The 27,679-nt window shown below is 35.9% G+C and overlaps 1 protein-coding gene across 1 annotated transcript in view; it reads right to left on the bottom strand.

The window, feature by feature from the left end:
* Positions 1-27,679, bottom strand: part of RFTN1 (raftlin, lipid raft linker 1) — a 110,771-nt gene that overhangs the window by 47,616 nt on the left and 35,476 nt on the right. Inside the window, exons 4-5 of the mRNA XM_083376171.1 lie at positions 18,694-18,802; positions 3,417-3,747 (exon numbers count right to left, since the gene is read on the bottom strand). Coding sequence (XP_083232297.1) covers positions 3,417-3,747; positions 18,694-18,802 — 440 coding nt within the window. The remainder of the gene's footprint in view (positions 1-3,416; positions 3,748-18,693; positions 18,803-27,679) is intronic.

Here is a 27,679-nt window from a genome sequence, read left to right as displayed (position 1 = left end):
GGGCAGCTCCATATAGAGAGCATTGCAGTAGTCTAGCCGGGAGGTCACGAGCGCATGGGTGACTGTGCGTAGGGCATCTCGGTCCAGATAGGGCTGTAACTGGTGCACCAGGCGAACCTGGGCAAAAGCCCCCCTGGCCACGGCTCCTATATGATCTTCCAAACTGAGCCGTGAATCCAGGAGGACGCCCAGTTTGCGGGCCCTATCAACGGGGGGTAACACCTCACCCCCCATAGTTAACGATGGAAAAGATTGGTTAGTGCTTATTTGATGATTTAAGGAGATTGTAAGAAGAGTCTATCAAATCCGCTAAAGAGATTCCAGAATGCACACTTTCTAGAACAGCAGATTCTATGCCATGTACAGATGCTTCTTTTTATGCAATACTATATATATTAATTATAAACATTTTGCAAGACATAATGTAGAAATACACACACACAAATACACACAAAGAGAGAGAGAAAGAGAGAGCTTTCTTATTCAGAACTCTTACACAGAGAGAGAGAATTTGTAAGAGCTCTGAGGAGGATAAAAATAAAACATGACAATTACAAGGAACCTGTTTTAAATTTTTGACACAAGAATATTACTAATTTGGTTCTTTCTTTCAAGTAATTATGCTGCCAGGCCAAACAAGTCTGAATAAAAACGGAGTCTAAATATTTACTTTATGATGAAAAGTAAAACTTTATTAATCTGCATAATTGCAAATATTATTATCTACAAATTATCAGTGTTCAACATTTGAGCTAGTCTAATGTCATTGTGACTCCATATATACTGCAGTTTTCAAAATTTGTTTCCTTTATTTAGGAAACTCTGATTTGTGCACCATCTTCAGTCAAGAAGTAGTAAATGGAAATAAATCTGAATCTGGCAGAAACTGGCAAGGAGAAAAGTGAAGTAACACACATACAAAAATCAATGGTAGCAAATCTAATCCTTTTAATTTGTCTTTCCTCTTATGTATGCTAATTATTTCCATCTGGTTACATGTCAGACCCTACCCAATCTTAACCAATTCCCCTAAATAAGTCTACCAAGTGCAGTAGCTTTCTCCAAATGAATCTCAATGCTTCTTCTGCTCTTTTCTTGTGTTGATTTACCTATTACTATATTTTTTATTCCAATCAATTTTAGCTTCTTTCAGAATGCTCTTTCCCAAAGATGTGTGAGCATTTTCCATCACTAGGTGGAGTGATGGGAGTGAATTTCATTGACATTACACCCTTTACTGATGAATAATAAACTTGCAATTTTTAAAAAAGCTGAATTATCATAAAAGCACCAAATAATAATAAAACTGGAAAAAATGGATTTAACTCCACCTACTTTGGGAGAGTGGACCTTAGCGCTGGTTAAGACCCAGGGGAGCCCTTAAGTCCTGATTTATGGAGAATTATCTGTTCTGCCTCTATCTCAGAGTAACATTTTAAGTTTTTTGTTATTATTTTAGCAAACTGTGTTTGTAGGAAGGGGATTGGATATAAGTTCTTTGGCTGGAGAATCTGTATTTTTATAAAGTGTGGATATACATCTGGGACAAAGGAAAGTAACCATTCTGTTACTAAATATTATAGTTTTTCTTTCTTCATTCTTTTTCTTTTTCTGATTATTTTGTAGCCTTTCAATTCCACAGGTATGGCTATGTAGTAGTGATATCATCAGAAAGACAATATACAGTAGAATTTCAAACTGACGTTTTGAAAGTTAATAAAATACTGAGATAATACCAACAGTCACTAAATATATTTGCTATATGCTAAGCTTTTTAAAAAATAAATAAATGAAGAACTACACTACTTTAATAACTTGAAAATCCTAGAATCACAAGATAAGAATCTAAATGTGTTCCCCAATCTTAGTTTCACGGCATGACTGCTGGAAGAATTTGCTTTAGCGTTAATTTAGCGTTATTAATTCTCCTCCAAAGAAATAAGCATTTTGATTTGTTTGTGACATTTCAAGGTCACAGTCTGCCTTAAGTTCTTGTTCCTGTGCCAGTAACTTGCTTTTACGATCAGCAAATTTCTTTTATATAAAACAGATATTTTTGTTACATACTAAATTTTCTGATTGGCCATCATCCCTATTGCAGACATTTTGTGAGCAAGCATATACACTTCATAGAAGCCATTTTATGATCATGGCACAGATTAATGCATCCACTGGCCCATAAAGGCTGGAAATCCCTAGCCTAGCTGACATAACCCATGTTTCCTGAAGGGTTATCCATAAAAATAGATACTGATACTTTAACTGATGAGAAGGCAACAAAAGCCGTGCTTTAGATATGATATTCTGCATAATTGAAACTTATAGGGTTTTTTGTCAAGAATAATGCATAGTTCATTCTGCTATATGGAGGAACTCTAGAAGAGGAAAGAAAATTGGATATAGTAATTAGCCCTTCAAAGTAAGTCAGATTAGGAAACAGGCACAAAATTCAATAAATACTACTTTATTGTTGTAACTTGTAATAGCAGAATACTAAAAATCTATCAGAAGTTTCTTTCTGAGTCTTCTTACACCAAAAAAAATTCAAAACAGGATTATTCTGAATTGTTTTCTCATATATTCCACCTTCCAGAAGTGCTTTGTAATTATTATTGCTCTAACACGTGATTCAGTCCTCCTCCAACATTTCTGTGTTTCTTTAAGGAGAGAAAAGGATAGCGCTGGAAAGATAAGAAAGGTGGAAGAAACACCAAAAAAAGAACATTTTATCTAAGAGCTGCTTCCTTTTATAGCTATCCTCCTTTTGTCTGGGATTAATAACAACCTTGGAGAGGGCACAGAAACAAGTCAAAATCCAAGTTAAAACTAAACACCAATCACAGAAAAAGCAAGTATTTGTAAACTATTTTCAAGCTTTAGTCAAGTTTGATTTTCCTGGCATTGTAAGTAAGTAAGGATTTAGTCTCAGAGATCGTATTTGAGCAGAGTTTAATAGGTGACTTTGGGCCAGCCAGTCTTTCTCCGTTCAACTCTCTTCAGAGTTGATTTTGTGGGAACAAAATTAGGGGAGAATCTCATATACACATGTCTTAAGCCTTCAAAGAAAAAGACAGAAATAATTGCAATAATATTGCAATATATATCGCTAAACATTTCTCTTAGTAAGGGAATCTAATACATAAATTCAAATGTAAAAAAAATAACTTATCTTAAACAAATGTTAGCTTATTTTTGAGCAAAACAGACCAGTAATTGTATATTTTTTATGTTCTGTTCGTACCAAAGTACATTTATGCTTATCGCCCGTTATATAGAAAATAATATCATCATTAGTACAAAATGAATGGCAACATGTATTTTTCATTCCTTGAAAATATTACATTTATGAAACAGCAAGTCAAGACCTTAACCCCAACCTACTCTCAATAGTCTTAAGGAAGAATCTGCATACTCACCGTGAAGCTGCCCTCCAAGTTCTCCAGGAGAGCTCAAGCTAAGATGCTCAGTGACCGCCTGTTCACCTCCTAGATCTTCACTAGGGTTCACCTGCTGGTTACTACCTTCTTCTTCTCCTGCTGGGACTTTGCATACATCAATGCCATTTCCTTTTTCAAGATTTAATGAAGCACAATCTTCAGGAATATCTAATGGATTCTTGTCATCTTTTAATTCTCTGGAGCTGTTGCTGATAGATATTACAGCACTACTACTCTTGGAGTTCATTTGGGAAACATGCTGAGGTACTATCCCAACAAATTTCAAGCCCCGACTTGCAGCATCTTGAATCTATAAAATCAGGAGAGATAATATTTTAATTTATAAAATGTCCTTGAGGACATTTTATGGTTGGATTTTATGGTTGGATTTTTCTCTAGTACATAAAATGTCCCATTAGACTGGTATACTACAATCCAAGAAGTCTATTAGCATTTTTCTTTAAAAATAAAAAGATCCCTAATATAAGAGAAAAATTCTTAGATTTTTAGGTACTTTGCCATCATCAGGCACTGAATTCATAATATATGTTATATTAGGTAAATAGTCTCCAAAATCTAAAAGTTTATATGGTTCTTACTTATATTAGAATGAACTTTTTTCTTAAACTCCAAGACTGCACTGCTTCAATTTTGTATTGGTTTATAATTTAATTTTTAATAGAAAATCAGAAGACACTGAGAGAAAATGTTAGCACTGCTGAAAATGTTACAGCAGCACTGAAAGCAGAACTACAAACCACAACTATGCAGAAAATAACTATAAAAAACTCAGAAAAGAGATGTGATTGTGAGGCATTATATAAGTAGTATATAGGGAAGTTATGTACAGGATGTGGGAGAGCTAGGTGAAAAGACGAATGTGTGAGTGAAAACAAAGGTACAGCAGTATTCCTTCAGCAACAATACCTATTTTATAAAATATCAAAAAATTACACTTCATAAAACTCCATTTAGTGAAAATTTACTAACTCAGAAATTCATAAATATGCTACCATTCTTTTTTATTTCTCCTCTAGTACATCTTTTCTTCTGAATGAATGAATTCAATGTTTACCCTCACACTTCCCAATAACTGAGTCTGGGTTTAATTTACCCTGCGTAATGTTGGTTGCAATTTGGGCAGCTGACTTAACATATGATGCAGGTTTTTTAAATTAAATAAATAAACTAACTAGCAAATAAAGTCATTGGATGATCAAATAACTTTAGTAACCCTATTAGGTGTGAGTTTGATAAAAATGATTTCTCAAGAGTCAGGGGCTTTGTTCTGTATCTCAATATAAAGTATTAAATAAAATAGTAAATAAATAAACAAACAAAAAAACAAACATATTTTACTAAATGAGAAAAATGATCTCTAAACATTGCCAGCAAAAGAGATAAAAAAATCTTACTACTATAAACTTCTGAAATTATTTACATTTCTTTCAACTAAAATTGCTGACTAGGAGCATGTTTCTTAATTATCAATGTATTTTACAGGAACAGCATCATAGTGGCACTTATCTTTGTATTTTTGTGTGGATGCAGAAATACAGAGAAAACATCATAGCAACAGGTAGGAAAATGAAAAGCTTGGAAAAGAAAAAAGAAATGGCAGTTATAATTGCAAATGCAGTTCAATTTATATGCAAGTATAGAATAGTAATATAGGCTGGGGGGAAATTTGAACAATAATCTAAAATATTATTGAGGTCTGATATCAGAGATCAGATTCAGGAAAAAGACTTTGGTGCATGGTGTGTGCTAGAATAAAAATGCTGACTCAGTGTGTAGCATAATTGAAAAACAATGAGAAATTTCATCTGGAAATCATTTTGAAAGGTACTGAAATACATTTATAAAATCTGTGGGTTTGGCTACAATTGGATAATTATAAGAAAGAGATCTGATTATCACAAGATATTGTAAAGGTAGAGAATAAGGCAAGAAATGCATTTAGATGATAATAGAATAGAATAGAATAGAATAGAATAGAATAGAATAGAATAGAATAGAATAGAATAGAATAGAATAGAATAGAATAGAATAGAATAGAATAGAATAGAATAGAATAGAATAGAATAGAATAGCAGAGTTGGAAGGGACCTTGGAGGTCTTCTAGTTCAACTCCATGCTTAGGCAGAAAACTCTCTACCATTTCAAATAGTTGTCCAATCAGTGTTGGAGCATTCACAACTTCTGGGGGCAGGTTGTTCCACTGATTAATTGTTCTAACTGTCAGGAAATTTCTTTTAGTTCTAGGTCGTTTCTCTGCTTGATTAGTTTCCATACATTGCTTCTTTTCCTGCCTTTAGGTGCTTTGGAGAATAGTTTGACTCCTTTTTCTTAGTGGCAACCCCTTCCTTTTAATGGTGAAAATAGTATATAGTAGGTGGACACATAAGTTCTTACTACCCATTCACTGTCATCTATTCCAATGCACATTCCCTCATTTCAGACAGAGAAAACAAGCTTGATGTAGTGGTTCAGGAACCAGGTTACAAACTAGGAGATAATGAGTTCTTGTCCTACCTTGGGCCCAGTGCCATGTAAGTTATCTTGGCCCAGTCACTCTTTCTGGGTCCTAGGAAGCAGGCAATGGAAAACCACTTTCAAAATCTTGCCAAGACTAGTCCAGGTAGTCATCTGGAGTGAACACTGACTCAAAAGCACACTCATGAGAACACATCTCGGAGACAGAATCTATTCTACATCTTCATAAGGGATAGATACATCCAACAGCTCACAAAGGCCAAAGATCTCTATGTTTTTTGTAGTTTCAAAATACAAATAGAAGCTGGGGTACAGAAATACTGTATAACATCTTTCCACAGCCTCAGTTAAAGCATAGTGTATTGTTTTAATTCAAATCGTTTACTTCATTTTTGTTTGGGTAATTAGAAGCTACCCAGTGTCAGTTTTTAAGTTTTATGGCCATATTGATTAATCAGTCAATAAATGTGGAATTTCCAGGAATGATTCTGTATGTTAACAAATTGGCATAGAGGCAAAATCTGTTCCAAGACTAGGCTATTCTCTAGAGGAAAAATAAAAGGCTAGCTAAGAACTGTCCTTAATTTCTTTTCCTGAGTGTATTTCAATCTAATTTATGTCCTTGGTGGTATTTATTTTTATACAAGCTCAGCCATTTGCTCATTTTATGCAACTTGGAGTCTGTTTATATGAGAATTTATAAAGACATCAAACCAGCAACAACTCTTTTTCAGAGTCTTACTTTTCTATATATTTTTCTAAGGAAGATCCTTTTGTTTTCTGAGATCTGTACTACTCTAAATTTTATCTTGTTTGCTGTTAATGTGATATTGCTTGTGACTATCTAAAAGTCAAAGGGTATGTTAAATTCTCTTTTGATCTTCCTTTTCCTTTTTCTCCTCTTCCTTCTCCTCCAATATCACCATCATGAAATCCACTCTTCACTTAGATGAGAAGCTGAACTTTTGGCATATTTTTCAGGCTTGAAAAAATGCAAAATTGTGTTGTTTTATGTGTCAGTTAGAATGTCAGATATGGCAGTGATTATTTCTACATTCTTTTGAAATTCTAAGGAATAAATATAACAACATGAGAAAGCTAAACCTCAAACAAAAGCAATGTAAATATGTTTTCTTTTTGTAACATGGAATCAGTGTACAGAAGATGTACTATCTTCTTCCAAATACCTTGTTTCTTCTGCCTCTAATGTAAATAAAATTTAAATATTAAGCATAGTTATCATGTACACACATTGATTCAAATAATTTCAGTGAGTACAAAAAGCAACTTAGTGTAATGAAGGATTGCTATAAATGAAGGAAATTTCCCAAAGCTACAGAAAATGCACCACCGAAAATTTTACAGAATTTTGGGGGAAAGCTTACTATTTCCCTTCCTTTTCTGCTTTACTAAAGTTGAACTATTTTGTTTTCTTATTTATGGTTAACCAGAGAGTCGATTGCATCTTTGAATACAAAACAAACTAGATTGTGGCATATTTTAGTCAACCACCACTCTTCCCAACACTAAGTAATTATTGAGCAACAGGCTTAAGTATTAGTGTGTTTTCCAAAAATATTCTTTAAAAAAATATTACCACAGACTTAGCTTGGTACAGAAGAGAGAATAGACAAAATCTATGTACTTTGATGTAACATAACTCAAACTGCCAGCTCAGCAAAATGCTAGTATTAAATTTTTCAGCCTGAATTCCTTATTTGTACAATAAGAATAAAGCACTGACTCACATCATTACCTTCTTATGGGAAAATAATCAGGTCTCTAATATCCTATCTGTAAAAAAGAATAACAATGACCTACCAGTTTACAGTAAAAATGTAAGGCAACAATATTTCTATTATGGATATGCTTGGTTTCTGTTCTTTTTTTAAAAAAGCAAGTAAATATCAGTCATGCTGTCTTAAAACAATATTAACATAGTAATAGGGGTAAACATATTACTTCGGATTTAATGATAAAAATATCTGCAGTAATTTTATAACTGAATGCTTTATCAAATTTAATGAAACAGAAATCAGAAGGAGTTTTAGAAAAAGAGACTAGGGGTCTCACTCTTGCAACTATGGGAATGGTTTCAGAAAAAGTTAAGAGAACGCAGATGGATATCTAAGACTTCATATCTTGCTGTCCCATGAAATCTGATGGATATTTAGCCTAATAAGATATAGATATAGCAAGTAATGGTCTTACAAATAATAATGTTCAGTCTATCATTCTGAGAGATAATTAACAGATGACTTAATGCATTGTGCTAAGCAAGTATGTAGTTTTATATTAGCTTAATGTATTGGACAGATACCACTAATTATGGTCTAGTTGATTGCATACATTTGCCAAATATGGTTTACTTACTTTCTTACTTATTTATAAATTTATTTGCTGTCTATCTTGCCATGGGATTACTTTAGGCAGTTTTCAATAATAAAAAGATGAAAAGTGTGCAAACAGAAGTAAAAAGGTGCGCCAGTTGCGTCCCTATCTGGACCGAGATGCTCTACTTACAGTCACTCATGCGCTCGTGACCTCCCGGTTAGACTACTGCAACGCTCTCTACATGGGGCTTACCCCCCCTTGATAGGGCTCGCAACTTGGGTGTCCTGCTGGATTCGTGGCTCAGTTTTGAAGACCATATAGGAGCTGTGACCAGGGGGGCTTTTGCCCAGGTTTGCCTGGTGCGCCAGTTGCGACCCTATCTGGACTGAGATGCCCTACACACAGTCACTCATGCGCTCGTGACCTCCCGTTTAGACTACTGCAACGCTCTCTACATGGGGCTGCCCTTGAGGACCACTCAGAGGCTTCAGCTGGTGCAAAATGCAGCCGCACGAGTTGTGATGGGGGTTTCCCGTTACTCCCATGTAACACTTCTGCTCTGCGAGCTGCATTGGCTTCCGGTTGCCCTCCGGGTGAGAGTCAAGGTGCTGGTAATGACCTATAAAGCCCTAAATGGCTTGGGTCCGGACTATCTAAGGGAACACCTGCTGCCGGCATCATCTTCCCATCGTCCTGTGCGCCCCCACAGGGAGGGCCTTCTCAGGGTACCGCCGGTTAATGAATGCCGGCGGGTTATTCCCAGGGGAAGGGCGTTCTCTGTGGGTGCGCCTGCCCTATGGAACCAACTACCCACAGAACTTAGGACTGCCCCCGACCTTCGCTCATTTCGCCGGGACCTGAAAACTTGGCTCTTCGATCTGTTTGGTCCAGACTGTGGGGTTGTTAATTTAACTGGGTTTTAGATTTACTCTTGGGGCTTGAATTTAATTTAATTGTTTTAATTGTTTTTAATTTTTTGTATTCATGGTTTTAACTGCCCTGTAAACCGCCCTGAGTCCTATGGGAATAGGGCGGTATACAAATCCAATAAAATAAAATAAATAAATAAATAAATAACAACAATAAAATAAACAATGACAAAGGTACATAACAAGAATAATGCATCACTATGATAACCAAAAAGTGGATTGGTGGAGAGCAGAGAGCTGGGGGGCGGGGGGGAGAGTGGTTAGAGTGTGCCATCCATCTAGCAGTCACTTCTAGTATTTGGTATACTCAATAAACCAAAATTAAACAACGAACTATTCAGGCCAATATGCAAACTAGGCTAATCTACTAATTTCTGAGATCTCCAAATATATCATGTATTGAGATCTCTAAATATATCATGTATTGTATAGTATAAACTTACCTTGAACAAAATCCTAGTCTTTTAGATACACTAAAAACTGAAGGTTTTCTTTTTCCAACTACAAAGGTAAACCTTGGTGGGTTGTATGACCTGTGTGAGTTCTGGCATCTTTTTTTTACAAAAAAAGCACTGGTTAAATGTATTTCACACTAATATTACTTTATTATTGTTTAACATCATCATCTTAATGCAAAATTTATACATGACAAGAAGCTACAGTACAGATGGAACATGTTGAGGTCACATATTTACATCATAGGTTAATAAAGGAATGAAACAAAACTGTATAATCTAGCCTTATTTATAAACTGAATTTTATTGAGGAATACTGGATTGAAAGAAGATAAGCATGACTTTAAAACTGGAGTAAGAAACATCAATAACCTATGAAATGCTGATAATCTATTCTGTAAAAGAACCTCAGTCAAGAAATACAGACTAGCACATGTAGAACAGCAATGTAAACCTTAGAAAAAATACTCAAATACCATTTGTCTGTATTATAAAATTAGATTTTCCCTTAATGCAAAAGATAGAAGCAGATACAAAAGCATTTTTATGCTTTTGAACTTTGATGTTGGAGAAAAGCAATGGGGAGCAAGAAAATATACAAATAGATCAATGATTAAATTAATCCAATGTTTACACTCACATAACCAGGTGCAAATTATCAGCCTATTGTGCACTTTCGATAAATCCATAAAGCTGGCAAAGGTGGAAGGAAACAGAACCAGCAACTGATAGCAACAAACAGAGTAGATTCAATAACAGCAATAATGGAAAGATTTAAATGTAAGATCTATGAATCAAGGCAAGCCGGACATGGTCAAACAAAAGATGACAAGACTGAACATCGGCATCTTAGGAATCAGCTAACTAAAATGGACAGGAATGGGTGAATTTAATTCAGATGACCATCAGGTATACTACTGTGGGAAGAATCCCTCAGAAAAAAATGGAGTAGCCTTCATAGTCAATAAAAGAGTAGGGAAAGTAATACTGGGATACAATCCCCAAAATGACACAATGATCTCAGTTCGAATCCAAGGCAAACCGTTCAATATCACAGTAGTCCAGGTCTATACCCCAACCACCAGTGATGAAGAGGATGAAATTGACTGGTTCTATGAAGCCCTACAGCACCTTATAGAACTAACACCAAAAAAAAGATGTCCTTATCATCATGAGGGATTGGAATGCTAAAGTAGGAAGCCAAAAGATAACCGGAATAACAGGCAAGTTTGGCCTTGGAGTACAAAATGAAGCAGGGCACAGGCTGACAGAATTTTGTCAAGAGAATACAATGGTCATAGCAAACACTTTTTTTCAACAACCCAAAAGACGGCTCTACACATGGACATCACCAGATGGTCAACACAGAAATCAGATATGTGCTATACAGCCAATGATGGAGAAACTCTACGCACTCTATGCATAGTCAATAAAAACAAGACCAAGAGCTGACTGTGGCTCAGACCATGAGCTTCTCGTTGCAAAATTTAGGCTTAAACTGAAGAAAGTAGGGAAAAGCACTAGGCCACTCAGGTATGAACTAAATCATATCCCTGACAAATATACAGTAGAGGTGACAAATAGATTTAAGGAATTAGATCTGATAGACAAGAGTGCCTGAAGAACTATGGACGGAGGTTCGCAACATTGTACAAGAGGTAGCAACTAAAACCATCCCAAAGAAAAAGAAATGCAAGAAAGCAAAATGGCTGTCTGAGGAAGCTTTGCAAATAGCTGAGGAAAGGAGGGAAGCGAAAGGCAAGGGAGAAAAAGAAAGATATGCCCAACTGAATGCAGAATTCTAGAGAATAGCTAGAAGAGATAAGAATGCTTTCTTAAATGAACAGTGCAAAGAAATGGAAGAAAACAACAGAATAGGGAGGACCAGAGATCTCTTCAAGAAAATTGGAGAGATGAAGGGAACATTTTATGCAAAAATGGGCATGATAAAGGACTAAAATGGCAGGGACCTAACAGAGGCAGAAGAGATTAAGAAGAGGTGGCAAAATTACACAGAAGAACTATACAAGAATGAACTTAATGTCCCTGATAACCACAATGAGGTGGTCACCAACCTCGAGCCAGACATCCTAGAATGTGAAGTGAAGTGGACCTTAGGAAAACTGAGCAACATCAAAGCTAGTGGAGGTGACAGTATTCCAGCTGAGCTATTCAAAATCTTAAAAGACAATGCAGTAAAAGTGCTACACTCAATTTGCCAGCAAATTTAGAAAACTCAACAGTGGCCACAGGATTGGAAAAGATCAGTTTACATTCCAATTCCAAAGAAAGGCAGTGCCAAAGAATGTTCAAACTATTGCACCATTGCACTCATTTCTCATGCTAGTGAAGTTATGTTTAAAATCCTACAAGCTAGACTCCAGCAATATGTTGATCGAGAACTACCAGAAGTACAGGCAGGATTTCGAAGAGGCAGAGGAACTGGCAGAGGAACTGGATCATGGAGAAAGCTAGGGAGTTCCAGAAAAACATCTATTTTTGCTTCATTGACTATGCAAAAGCCTTTGATTGTCTGGATCACAACAAACTGTGGCAAGTTCTTAAAGAGATGGGAATACCAGACCATCTTATTTGTCTCTTGAGAAACCTATATGCGGATCGAGAAGCAACAGTGAGAACTGGACACGGAACCACTGATTGGTTCAAAATTGGGAAAGGAGTCTCGCAAGGCTGTATACTGTCGCCCTGCCTATTTAACTTATATGCAGAGCACATCATGAGAAAGGCAAGGCTAGATGAATCAGAAGTTGGAATTAAGATTGCCCGGAGAAATATCAACAACCTAAGATATGCAGATGATACCACTCTAATGGCAGAAAGTGAAGAAGAACTAAAGAGCCTCTTCTTGCGGGTGAAGAAGGAGAGTGCAAAAGTTGGCTTGAAACTTAACATTAAGAAAACCAAGATCATAGCATCCGGCCCTCTCAATTCCTGGCAAATAGATGGGGAAGAAATGGAGGTAGTGACTGATTTTATTTTCCTGGATTCCAAGATCACTGCAGAAGGGGACTGTAGCCAAGAAATTAAAAGACACTTGCTCCTGGGAAGGAAAGCCATGGCAAATCTAGACAGCACACTAAAAAGCAGAGACATCACCATGCCAACAAAAGTGCGTATAGTCAAGGCTGTGGTCTTCCCAGTTGCAATGTATGGCTGTGAAAGTTGGACAATAAGAAAGGCTGAGCACCAAAGAATTGAGAACTATGGTGCTGGAGAAGAATCCTGCGAGTCTCTTGGACTGCAAGACGATCAAACTGGTCAGTTCTAGAGGAGATCAACCCTAACTGCTCTTTAGAAGGCCAGATCCTTTGACCACCTAATGAGAAGGAAAGACTCACTGGATGCTGGGAAAGATTGAGGGCAATAGAAGAAAGGGACGACAGAGAATGAGGTGGATGGATGGAGTAGTAGGCGTGAGCTTAAATGGACTCCAGAAGATGGTAAAGGACAGGAAGGCCTGGAGGAACATTGTCCATGGGGTTGTGATGGGTCGGACATGACTTTGCAACTAACAACAACAACATCCTGGAAAAAAATCTGTTTCAAAAGTTAGCAAGATAGCACATAATTAATTAATCTTTCTTCACAAATATGAGAAAGAAAATGAACAAAGCAATGTCTTTATAGAGAGAATATTACTGTGGCCTTCTCTTAATTCAAATGTCTGGTTCACCAATTTAACAGAGTACAGTTTGAACCTTAATTTAGCAACCATCCAAATTGTTAGCAGTTAAGTGCTGAAATAAAAAATGCACTACATAAAAAATTAACTTATTAATTTATGTTAACTGTCCAGAATAATAGTTCTTTAACTATGAATCATACTCTCTAATCATTGATATTTTAGTTAAGGTTTCAAGCAGTATAGTCAAAGCTGTCAAAATCTGCTCCTATTTTGACTGGATAAGCCCTCTTGCAACCTTGCTTAGGCACAACAGTGTGCAAAACTCAATCTTGGGAGATGGCTAAACTCTAGCCATCTGTTAAAATCTCCCACCAATCACTACCACGTTGATTAGTAAATAATTTGCTGTTAGATGGTAACTTACAGCATATTGTATAAAAGTATATTTAGATTTTTTGGAATGTCTGTAGAAGTAGTACGTGTTAATGAAGTTCAGAATTTTTAGCCATTATTTTAAAATTCTATTTTTTCCAAATATATTTTTCCCAAAGGTTTTCTTGATGGTAAGAGAAAAGCTAAATATAAGGACAAATAAAATATATAAATATTATAAATGCAACTTAATGACACACTACTACTAATGGGTTATTAAAATGACAAGCCCAGAAGAAATTGAATGTAATTAAGGTTTTGTCTAAATAAATGCAATAATATATAAGATAGAATTAGTAGAATTTTGTGAAGTTAATTTGTTTTATTGCCAACATCTGTTTTAAATAAGATAAATCAAGGCCAGGGGCTTGTGGCCAACTTTAGTGATTCACCAGTTGTAAACAGTGACTCAGAACCTTATTATTTCCTGCTTAAACTATTCTAGATGAGGTTCCCCTTGAAGACAACTTACAAGCCATAGCTGGCACAGAATGTGGCTAACTGATTTGGGTTAACTGGTATAGCAGAGTGACTATTACATGCAGAAGCTAAAATGTCTGTTGCTTTGCTTCCAGACTCTAATCAAAATACTGATTATCACTTCTGTTTATGGCTCGGATCCTTGTTATCTTCAGGACCTTCAGCTTCATGTGGAATATGCCCGCTTTGATGTGTGTGTGTATACTTACACACACAAACACACACACACACAAAAAGGGGAAATTCTCCAGGTTCCAAGTAATGGAAAATACATTGCAATTGTATTTCTGATTTGATAAAGTTTGTCCCTCTCTCTCCCATCATTAGAATTAAGGCTTCATTTTTTTCAAGGAGCTCTCAGAAAGGACATTACTATGTAGGTAGACTGAACTTTAACGGGGCTTGGTGAACGTGTTTTTATAATTGTATTGCATTAATTGGTTTATTTATTTTATTGTTTTATGATCATAAACCATGTAGAAAATACAAATAAGTTTAAATAAGTATAAATTAATAAAGAAACACAGATTCTGCATCAATGTTCAGTATAGTATTAGAATGAAATAAAGAAAATAAATACATAAAAGGAAATGGGAAGCAAGATATTACCTATTAAACTGGTTACTTCCAGGTGCAGACTGTAGAATAGATCATGAGTCATTAGTATCAAATACACAATTCGAACAAAAAATTAAATTATATATGTTCATGAAACTATATGGCAATAATTGACAGGCAGATGCTCACATATTTGGGCATGTAATGGAAGTGAATGATGGATTGGAAAAAATGACAATGCTTGACTAGGTTGAAAAAAGTAAAACGGAGAGGGCAAGGGCAAGATGGTAAGGATCAGTGATATTACTGGAGTGTCCCAGGAAAAGCTGAGATTAGCAGCAAGTTAAAATGAATGGTAACTGTTCATATTAACTAATACTGAGTTTGGCCCAACTTCACAACAATTAATCAACCACCCAAGCCACCAAGTAAACAGCCAGCCAGGAACTGTGCTAAGATTTGGAATCGTTGCAAGTTGGGCTAATTAGAAGGAAATGATAAAACTTCCATTGATCTGGAAGTTAATGTAATGTATTTCCTATAATGTTCAAGCATTACCATATATTTGAGTTTTATTTTAGGACTATGCACTACTTTGGATTCTGTTTCCAAAATTTGCTTCAAAGCATGCAGATAACACAATTTTGGGAAAGTTTAAGATGTTGCAAATGATTATTATATTGATTCATTTATTTTGCTTCGAAATACCCTCTGGTCCGTGAATCCAAAATGTTGCACAGGATAACATATAAGATATAAGATATAATGGATGTACTAGATCAGAGCATTAAAAAACAGGAGAAATATGTGATTTTGACTTTTAAAGTACTTTAATCTAAAAATGTTACATTGAATCTGCATGTCTTTTCAAGCACTATATTTTGAAGTATGCAAAGTATGTTGAACAAATCATATATGCATATACAAAATAGCAAGCTTTAATTTCAAAATCTCTGTTCTTCAGACAATTTCTGGAATGCTGGGGTCAAGCACTATAGTCCTTTACCACATCTATTTTCAGTTTAGCCAGAAAAATGAACTTTCTAGAATGTCACTAGGAAAATAGGCTAAAAGCATATTTTCTGGGCACATTATGAAATGCTTTTGTTATATTCACAAAGCTCCTATCTCAATGCAAAACACAAAGTAAAAATGAACATATGTACTTCGAAAAAATAGCCAAGAGCATATGTTTGTTTTCACACCATTGTACCCAATGCAAATTTCCTGATTTTTTTTTGTTTTACAAATGTTTTCAGAATGTTATACTATATATTATAGTAGCATTCCTGTCCATTGTTTATGTATCTACATTGTTCAATAAATACATTGTTTCCTGGACACTTAACAAATATATAAAAAAAACAACTTAGGAACCAAATTAAGTACTTTGAAAAAGAATTTTACAGGTAGTCCTTGAGATATGACAGCTCACTTAACAACTATTCAAAGTTACAAAGGATGCCCCCAGATTACATACAAACCTGTTTCAAAATTATGATGGTTGCAGTCCTCACAGTCATTCACCCTTACGATTGACCAAGGGGATGCTGCAGCGTCCACCTCCTCTCTCCCCATCCCATTATCCCAGGTCTCTGAAGTGCTTAGGCCTGCTTCCCATGCCTCCTGGAAGCAGACACCATTTTCAACCAGAAATGGTGACTGATCTCAAAACTTTTTGCCCCAATCAGCTGGCCATCAGGAAAAAGCTCCAAAAGGCTAGGGAACTGGTTTGTATTTTGTTCCAGAAAGGCAGAAATAGATTGGCAGGAGGATGGACAGTGGCAGAAACAGAAAAGCAGGGGTGCCCAGTGTTTTCCTTCCCTAGTGTTTCTCGCTGACAAGATATTCAACTATGAAATGGGCATGCATAGAAATCAGTAGTAGGATTGGGGAAGAGCAAGCTTCTTTTCCCTAGGCTGTTCCTCTTTTGCTTCTGGAAGCAAGTACCATTTTGAAGGGTCCACAATTCATTTCAGCTACTCTGAAAATGGCTTCTGGCACAGCCATGCAATCTAGGGACACCAAGGGATAGAACAGCTTGGTTTCATTCCGAATATGACAGAGCTTCCAGAACACGGTTTACATTAAAAGGTAAGGGCGTGATCAGTGGGGAAGGGCATGTGGGACTCCAATGGGCAGGAAGCAGAACATGGGGTATCACAGGGAGTAGGAGAGGGCTTGGGCTTGTACCTGCATTAGGCCTTCAGAATTTCTCCCATCCCTGAGGCACCCCATGCTCCACCTAATGACCAGCATGTTCATTTAACAATTGCACTAGGGAAAGCAGACAGATGGTTGTTACTTGAGACAATTCAACATTTGTCCCAACTTAGACTGTAATGGACTGACTTGCAACCAAAATGGGGAGGTATTATGGTTATAACTCGAGGACTACCTTTATTGTAAAGTATTAGAATATTTTCATTTTAACTTTTCTAATTTAGGTTTTAAATTATTTTATAATTGTTATTTTAACCAAAACTGAATTGAAGTTTTATAGTACTTAAACTATTAAGAGAAATCAATCAATCAATCATTACTGTAATACATGATAATCTTGGACAGTTATACTTAAGCAATTAAAACACTTTAGATTTCATTATTTGAAATAATTGAAATAAGTTAATTTAAAAATATTAGCATACTGAAAAAACATTTAATGTAGTAATACTATATTCTTAATCATATTAATTTTTATGATACTATTAATGCTTAAGATATGTGCCAGATTAGTTTCCTGTTGGACAAAAAACATGAAAATAAAATATTTAACTAATAGTTTGGTAAAATAATAAAAACAAAAGCAAATGTTGCTGAAAGATCACTTCAGTTTAAGTATTTCTACTTTGTTAATCTATAATCTTTATTCACTATAAAACACACACACACACACACAAACAATTATCTTATTCTCTCAGTTAAAATACATCTGCAAATTTTGCTATTGTAACAGATTGTACTCTTAACAGCCTCAGAAATAAATGACTGCAACTACCAGCACAGGGTGTGGCAATTGCTCTTTCTGTGCATTGCTTTCCAAGGCACATTGAATAAATATGAAGCATTTCAGGACGTCTCAAATTATTCTAACAATTCAACACGTCCATGAAAAGAGAACCTATTTTAGAAAAGTTAGAAAAGTCTGCCAGGCAAGTTATTTATAGAACTTAGCTATAAAAGATTCTGCTTTGTTTATAGGGTAATCTGAACACTGAGTCTAAGAGATTATGAATCAATTAGATCGTTTTAACTTTTATTAAACCTATTAAACTTGCACCATATAGACAGAATCTCACCAGCCTAAGCCTATACAAGTCTAATCCTAATTATTATACTCTGAGAGATTCAAAGGAGTGGCTAACCTAAATTTCATCCCCTTTCTCCAAACTAGTTACTGGCTGTATTGTCTTTTGTTTCCCCCTCCTTGGAATGTGCTCCCTCCTGCCTGGAAAACTGCTGTTTCACTACTGTTCCATCACACTATTTTCCTCCTTCGTAGATCCATTGCATTTTCTTATATACAAAATGGGCAGGGTTTGCTGTACAGCAATCAATTTTTAGTGCTCAATTGGGTGGCAGGACCTAAGTCATCTTGGCTGCTCTGAAAAAAGGATTAGATTACTTTACAACTTGGATACTCAGGATGCAAGTTACACTGGGAAGTGGTAAGAACATCCTGTAAGAAAGCTGTGTATTGTTGCAAAGAAAGGAAGATGGACACGTCCACAAAGCTGCAATTTAAATACACATGGAAAATTAGAACTTGATAACTCTATTGTTATTAGAATATTTATTTAAATTGCATGGCAGACTTAAATAAAGAAAAGCAATGGGTTTCAGAGATGTAATAAATTCTAGGGGCTTTCCGTTCATGATTTTGCATTCACATTTTATTATTTTACAAGCATTTTCTATCAACTTACTTTTTTAATAAGGTCTGGTATTTTTGATTTATCTGAAAGTTGATCTGAGAAGAAGCAACTTTCAATCTCCAAAGAATTCCATTCATTGATAGGTTCCCTTCGCAAAGGTCTGAAAAAGAAAAGATCTCTCAATTATATCATAGCACTAAAATGTCACGTTTTATGCAAAGCTTATAATATAATGTATATCTTATAATTGATTCTAATTTCTACAATAAACATGTTACAGGATATCAAATCATACAACAGGGAAGTATAGAAATTTATAGATTTCCAATAACAATAAGCTGAATATAGTCTTGAAGCAGAATTTAATGTATTTGAAAAACACAAAATCCTTACTTTTAGTATCACAAAATATGGATTTACACCTTTATCTAATTTACATATAATTCAACCATTTTCCAACCTCATTAAATTTTCTCATATATTTTAAATTACCACTCTTAGTAAAAGATTGCTTTGTTTCTACATACTGCCTTAAATCCAGTTGTGCACTTTTATATCTGATTTTTAAATAATTTAATTTCTTGATCAAGTAGACAGTTCTAATCTGAATGAAAACTACATATTGTTCTTGAGCCCAAATAATAACTAAATATTAACTAAATAGGTGGCACAGTAAAATATAATCTTTTGAGTTTTCCAAACATATCATTCAAATATATGAATGTATATCCTTGCTAAGAAAGAAAGAGAGAGAGAGAGAGGAAGGAAGGAAGGAAGGAAGGAAGGAAGGAAGGAAGGAAGGAAGGAAGGAAGGAAGGAAGGAAGGAAGGAAAAGAGAAAGAAAGAAAGAAAGAAAGAAAGAAAGAAAGAAAGAAAGAAAGAAAGAAAGAAAGAAAGAAAGAAAGAAAGAAAGAAGATGGATCCTATAAATGTCCTAAAGTTCTATCACATTCAGAACTATGGCCAAGGGAATTAAAAAGTGAAAATGTCTGTCAAGACAGCCAGGATTAGAGTATACCTATGGGACATTACGGATAGCATCAAGCAGGCAGGAAAAGGGGTTGGAGGGAAGCCCTAACATATCACTTTATCCTACCTGATCCTTTTCTGTTACTAAACCTTTAGAACTACAAATTTCATGATACAACACACGTTCAGTTTTAAAATTATAGGATACAGTTGGTTCTTTTATAGCTTTCAAGCTTTCATTTGTTTTTCTGAAGGAAGTAGAACAAAATTGCTACTTTCATCCAATAAACAGGAGAGGGGTAAGTAGGTACTCAGAAAGTACTTTCAGAATATTTAAAGAACTAAGAATCATATCGGTTTCCAGAAGTAATGGATAAGAACAGCTTCTAATTAAGAAAAAATGTTTTTCAGACCAGAGACTTTATTGTTTTACTGTTCAGCAGTTTTATTGTTAAAATATTCTTCCTTATGATTAATCAAAACTCTTTTAATCTGAATTGGTTTAGTTTTTGTTCTCCAGAATGACAGAAGACTGTCCATGCTATAATATGCCATCCATACTGAACAACCTAATGTAAGGACAGGAGACGGACAGACCTTTATTTTTTTATTTTAAAAATCTTCAAAAATTTAATGAGTCTATTTTTTTCCTCATCCCAAATTTTACTGCAATCCTCTGATTTTTGTTTAGTATTAGTATTTAATATTAATATAGTCATAATACAATAAACATTCAGCACTTACAAACCAAGATATCACACTCTCCTGCCTATTGATTTTGCTCTTTTTGGCTCATACATTCAAATGCTCTGTTATATTAGATTACTAGCCTCAAAGTCTCCTGGATTCTTACAAGATTAGGAGGCAAAATTAATAAAAATATTATGTTAGTTTACAATTTATTTTGTGTGAGGTTTTTATGGGTAGTAATTGAGATTGCAGGATGAAGATTAAGTGCAATTCAGTTTTTTAATAAGTGAGAATATTTATTATTACGGTAATTGTCTTTGTACGGAATGTAAGTTAATAATACAACATACATGTCATAGAGGGATTTTCATTTGATAATCAGATGGAAACCACCAAAGGCACCAGAATTACAGCAGAATCAAGCCCCATTCTATGTGCCTGGGTTCTGATCTCAAACCAGAGACTCAATGTCATGTATTACGACGTAATGTAGTCTGTTTATAAAATTGATTGGACAACCATTTGTCTGAAATGGAACAGATTTCCTACCAGAGCAGCGGGTTGGACTAGAAGACCTCCAAGATCCCTTCCATTCTGTTAAAATGGCCTATGCTTGGATGGGTGTGTTGTGATTCAGGGTCAGCCTGTGGGTCCGGCAGCCGGCTCGGATGACTCGGATGACTCAGACGAGGGGGAGGAGGAGGGTGTTGAAGACGAACTTGCTGATGATGGCTTGGAGGCTTCGCAGAGCCCCCAGTCAGGCCCCTCTTACTTGGTGGAGACTCAGCTGCGCGAGCCCGACAGTGCAGATGATGATGACCCACAGCTGGCCCTGTTCAAGGACGCCCGACGCAGGAGGCAGTCAAGCAGGAGCAAGCAGAGAAAGGCTGTGGGACTCCTCGGAAGGAGGCACAGGGAGGCCACGCCCTGAACTCTAATAAAGGGAGTGTTTGGGGATGGGCTGGTTGCTGAAAGCAACTGCTCCGTTTGAGGATCAAAGTTCCGGTATCTTGTTTCTTGTTCTGTTGTTTGTTTGTGTATTAAACTTGGCAGATGTTTTCCAGCCTCTGCCGTTTGTACAGGGGTTGCCTTTCTGCAAGGCCGGTAGCAGGCTGGTACAGAACAGGGTGAATAGTATAATGGCAGAATGTTCTAGATATATAAATATTAAACTGCTATGCTACTCTCAAAAGATATTATTCTTTCCTGATCTTACTTTTAAATAAATATCCTATGAAACTGCAATTGACATTCTATAACTCTTTCATCGTTCCATATTTCCAGTACAGATAGTCCTTGACTTATGACAATTGAACGCAAAATGTATGTTGTTAGCAAGACAGTTGTTAAGTGACTTTTGCCCCATTTTAGGACCTTTCTTGGCACAGCTGTTAAGTGAATCACTGCAGTTATACTGTTAGCAACATTAAGTGAATTTGGCTTCCCCATTAACTTTGTCAGCAGGTGGCAAAAAGTGACCATATGACCCAGGACACTGCAACTGTTATAAATAAATATGAGTCAGTTGCCAAATATCTGAACTTTGATCACATGACTATGGGTTTGCAGCAATAGTTCTGTGGAAAATGGTCATGTTACTTTTTTCAGTCCTGTTGTAACTTCGAGTGGTCACTATATGTGCTGCCCTGCTCCTCCCCCCAACACACATATGGCAAGAATTCTACAGGTGTTTATTCAACACCCCCCCACACGCACACACAACAAGCCCTTCGAAATCACCCCGTTGCGCAAGTCCGGATTCCAAGCTCAATACAACAAGAGTCACTGGGTAACTGAGGGGGCATACATCAAGTCCAGGAAAGCAGTCCAGGAGTCAAACAGGGCAGGATACATGGCACAAGCATACAAGGCACAGAACTGGGCCCCAGGGCAATGCCAGTGCAGCCCTTCATGAGAGGTGAGGTTGCTGACTGGGGTGTCTGTCTTCTCTCTGTTCTATTTGTCCTTGGATCAGGAGGAAATGTGGACACTACCTCCTCATTGCTAATAGGTAGCAGCTGCTCCTGGTTCTCGCCTGGAGCCTCCTGCAGCTTATTTCCCTCAGCCTTAGCCTGTGGAGTGTGACATGATAGCAGTGTTCCAATATCTCAGGAAGTCAATATATTCTCCAAAGCACCTGAAGGCAGGACAAGAAGCAAGAGATGGAAACTAATAAAAGAGAGAAGCAACTTAGAACTAAGGAGAAACTTCCTGACAGTTAGAACAATTAATCAGTGGAACAACCTGCCTCCAGAAGCTGTGAATGGTCCAACACTGGAAATTTTTAAGAAGAGATTGGCAGCCATTTGTCTGAAATGGTATAGGGTTTCCTGCCTGAGCAAAGGGTTGAACTAGATGACCTCCAAGGACCCTTCCAACTCTATTATTATTATTATTATATTATTGTTGTTGTTGTTGTTTAATTGAACATCAAAAGTGATTATCTGATTATCTGATAATCAAAAAAACAAGATTGCCAAAATATTTCTCTGAAACCATAATTAACCTTTTTATTATATTTATTTCCTTCTTAGCTATATACTTCTTCCTCATGTTTTTATTCCAGCAATATACCTGAAGTGAATCAAATTGTAAAAGAGACAGGCACTCTAATAAGCTACTGTCACCTAGCAATTCCTCTTCAGCTCAGGGCTGTCCTGAAAGTGTAAATCAGTGTGAATCTGTTCTGTCATGTGAGAATCACTGAGAACAAGCAGTCCCCTCGATGAAAATTCGTATCTACAACCTCTTTATATCTGTCACCAACAAAATTCTTTTTTTATAATTCTGAAACTTCTTCATCAACCTTTGATATGTTTTTTATAATTTAAAAAAAAAATCTTGGATTTTCATCAGTTCATTTCAAGGCCTTATGTGAATTTCAGGCATTATTTCTTATTATACAGAAAGCACTGGTAACAAAGGTGATAATGAGATTGTTTGGCTCGAGACCTTGGTGATTTTATATTTGTGTGAGAGAGTCTGTATGTGAAATATTGAAGTATAAAATCTGGATTGTCTGTAATTTAGTCTCCTTTGTTCATGAACAAAGCTTCATATAGAATTAAATGGAAAATGGTGTACTAATAATATAATGATTCAACTATAGGATAATAATAACATTAAGAAAATTCACAGTATGATTTAGGAAGAATCAGAAGATGAAAAAATATGCCTGGTGTTACAAAATTTGAATCATATTTTAATTTGCTTTAAAGTTTATTACTGGCTATAATACTTTAATCGGAATGACTCTGAATTTGGAAGCATTAAACTTCAACCTGTTGGTCTATTTTTTATTAAGCTGCCTGTTATGAGTATTTCTGAGTTCATAATTAACACTGAATTATTAACAGCACCAACAATAATACTTCATTCTGCTACTAGAAGAACCTTTCTTGATCTGGCCATCTTCAGGTTATGAGATGTTGACTGAAAGTTTTGAAAGTTAAAATACACACATTTGGAGAATATTTCAGCTTGGGATAAGCTAAATCAAAAAGTATGTAGTCTAGCAATATGTACAATATGCCACAATTATACTGAAAACTTTTTATTTAGTATTTATCACTGCAATTTATATACTTTCAGTTTCAAAAAGCTCCAAGCCCCTTACAAATTAATATTTTCAAATTGGCAAATTTAAGAGATTTATTGAGCCAGCAGCCGGTAGAAGTACAATCTTAAAGTTGTCAAGTTTAAAAATACTACACCAGGTGAATCCTATAAAATAATCTCATGTGATTCTTTGAACTGGACCTTTCAAAATTCATATAATCATCTGTTACCACAAGGAATTGGATTTGAATAATCAGCTTAGTAAATTCATACAACTGCCTAAGAGGACTTGTACCATGACCATCACTAGTTTCAATAAGTGTTTTCCAAGATACGTAATAAGGTAGTTCTTTAGTGATCATTCAAAGTAACAACAGCACTAAAGAATGATTTATGATTCGTTTTCCCAGTTACAACCATTGCATCATCCCATGGTCATAAGATCACAATTAGGGTGCTTGGTATTTGGTGTGTATTTATGACAGCTGCATTGTCCCAGGGTCATGTGGTCACCATTTTTTAACCTTTCCAGCTGGCTTTTAACAAGCAAAGCCAATAGGGGAAGCCAGATTTGCTAACAATTAAATGATTTGCTTAACAACCGTGGCAAAAATAGCATAAAATAGGGAAAACTCACTTAACAACTGTCTTGCTTAGCGACAGAACTTTCGGGCTCAGTTGTGATCTTAATTTGAGGACTATCTGTAGCTTTAAATGTTCATCTGTCAGATTAAAATGAAATTAGAACAAGAACTAAAATACTAATGTCAGCACATATTATTTCAAGTGTTACATTACACATTACATTTCTCTGTTTAAAAAAAGCAGCAAATGATTCCTGTTCTGATATGGAATTATAGGTGGCGATAGATGAAAAATGAGCTATAGATACAAGGAGGGCCATAGGAACACAGGGACACTGTTAAAAACAAACTGCACCCTGTATGGAATAATTTCAAAACAAGTGGTGCTGTGTGGCAAACTTAACTACATTTAAAGGACATAAAATTGCTGCTTAATGAATTTGCACTTACACCTGAGCCACCAATAATCTTGGTTTTTATTTACATCAAACATCTTCACTAACTATAAACTCTTCAATAAAATGTAGGAATTAGATATGTTTTATTATCATCTAATTTATAATTTGTCTATCACTGCATACAATTTTACAGCTTTTAAAATTGTATATTGTTAGCTAAAATGCTTCCTAATCAAGCAATTTAACTGAAAATACTTCATTCTGTATTGCAGAAAATCCTAATAATACAAGATGCAAAATGCTTTACTTCCACAGATAACCATAAAAATGGCTGATGAAATGAGGGCCACGCAGGATGGACTTTGTAGTACCAACATGGTACTACTGTTGTACTGACTAACATAGGTATTTTGTATTTTAATTTGATTTATTTTTATCTTTTTAAAAATGATGTTAACCGTTTGATTGATAACTTCTAAGGTTGTTAAATTACAAGATAAAAGAACTGTCTTTGTTCCACAGGTCAGGACATCTCGAGTTTATCTCCTGATAAGAGAGAGCTTGTTAGTACTAAGTGATATTTGGTTTGTCTCTTCATGACTTTTTTCCTCATTGACATCCTAAATTTTATGCCCATTTTCATCAAAATTCATTTAAATGAACAAGTGTGATATTATGGGCTGCAAATATGTAACCTGTTTGATTCCATGTAACTGATTTTCTATCAAAAGGAGGGGTTACTTTTGTCCTGTCCAATCAACTTTTCTCTTGCATTTTCTTTGATGTGTTAACTGTAAAAGGTTCCCCCGCACATGCATGCTAGTCGTTTCCAACTCTAGGGGCTGGTGCTCATCTCCGTTTCAAAGCCGAAGAGCCAGCGCTTGTCCGAGGACGTCTCTGTGGTCATGTGGCCGGCATGACTACACGCCAAAGGCACACAGAACGCTGTTACCTTCCCACTGTAGTGGTCCCTATTTTTCTACTTGCATTTTTATGTGCTTTCGAACTGCTAGGTTGGGAGAAGCTGGGACAAGTAACAGGCGCTCACTCTGTTACGAGGAACTCTGGATTCGACCCGCCAAACTGCCGACCTTCTGATCAACAAGCTCAGCGTCCTAACCCACTGAGCCACCGCGTTCCTATAGTGTTAACTGTAAGAGGGACTGAAATCTGAGGATTGGAGTTGCCTCTTTGAATGAGAGGAATCTTTTTTACTCAGAATGTTCTGAATAAATAAATAATAATAAAATGATCTTCCTGTCTCGGTCACTGTTTCACTGGAAAATATGTATGCCAAAGCAGAAACCTAGGAAGCCATATTTATAAGCCATAGTCATACATGTAACATCAGCGACAAGTTTTCCTATGAAAACTATCTCAAGTGGAAACGAAGGATTTCTATTTTATTTTTTTTATATAAAGAAAATAAATCAGAAAACTGTCCATCCAAACCTCCTTTTGTATTCTGTTATTACTGCAGATGTTATCTTATGTGATTCTTCTACTCTGGTAATATATCATCTAAAAACATCTAAAAGCCTATGTCTACATAGGTTACAGGCTGTGTAATTTAATAAGAGTCTGAATATGAATGTTCCGCCTCTTGGTAGCTATATTGTCAGATCAATACACCTAAGCTAAAGTGAAACTAGAAATAGCTTCTGGCTGTGAAAGCGGTCATATGTTACTACAATATCAGAGTATACTGTATTTCTCAATTTTTCCATTAAAAATATTTATAATATCAAATGTCTAAGGTTTGCATGCAATTTTTCTTCCATTTGTGGGCTACAGATGTTCTTGCTGCTACAAGCATAAATTTGATAGTATTTTTATTTTTAATATTTTCATCTTCAAAGAGCAATAAAATATATAATTCTTCTTTTACTAGCACGGGTGATATACAGATTGTATTTGTCACCCTAAAAACTAATTCTTGAGATTGCCAAAATGTGCATCTTTTATCCAAAAAAGTTATGAGAAAGATTTTCTAAGTCATTGGTATTCAAAATATGGTTTATCAAATTATCAAGTTTCATTGAATTTTTGGTAACTCTAATTTTTCAAATGTTCTCATGGTCTCTCAACATTGCATATATCAACATTCATTGTTTTTACAGAAATCAAAGACAACCCATTTTCCTATTTTAAAAGATTTATGCAGATGCAAAATTGAAAAATTGTTAACTGAAAGATGATTTCAATTAATATGAACATGAAATATTTTCATTTAATTATTGCCTACCATTAAAAATACACTGAAAATATTCAAGAGCAAAATACTTTGCACTTAACTAAATAACTGTCACAGTAAGAAGCAAAAATATATAAGAAATTTCTCCTAACATTATGCCCTAGGTCACGGGTCGGCAACCCACGGCTCTGGAGCCGCATGCAGCTCTTTAAGCCATCTCCTACGGCTCCCAGTCCTCCTCCGCCGTTCTGGAAAACAAGTGGGAGTAAAAAAAGTCCCATTGAGAGAATGGGGTGGCGGAGGTTTGGGGAGCTGCGCGCGCAGCTCTCCAAACCTCCACCGCCCCGTTTGCAGAGCTGCTGCCTTTGTCCATGTTTGAGAGACGGCAGAGCCGTCCATACTAGAGGTGGACGGGGGCAGGGCTGGTGCACGTTTTGTTCTGCGCATGCGCGTGCGTGCACGTATGCATGCACGCATGCGTGTGCACATTTTGTGGCTCCCACTTTTTTGTGTGTGTGATGGAACCGGTTCCGAGTGGCTCTTTTGCTGTTTCAGGTTGCTGACCCCTGCCCTAGGTTGACTCAAATATGAAACACATTTTCAGCTTGTTATCCTCAGAAAATGCTGCCAATCTACCGATTCTT

The sequence above is a fragment of the Vipera ursinii genome (assembly GCF_947247035.1).
Source record: "Vipera ursinii genome assembly, chromosome: Z".
NCBI lineage: Eukaryota > Metazoa > Chordata > Lepidosauria > Squamata > Viperidae > Vipera > Vipera ursinii.
This window is presented reverse-complemented; position numbering and strand designations above follow the sequence as displayed.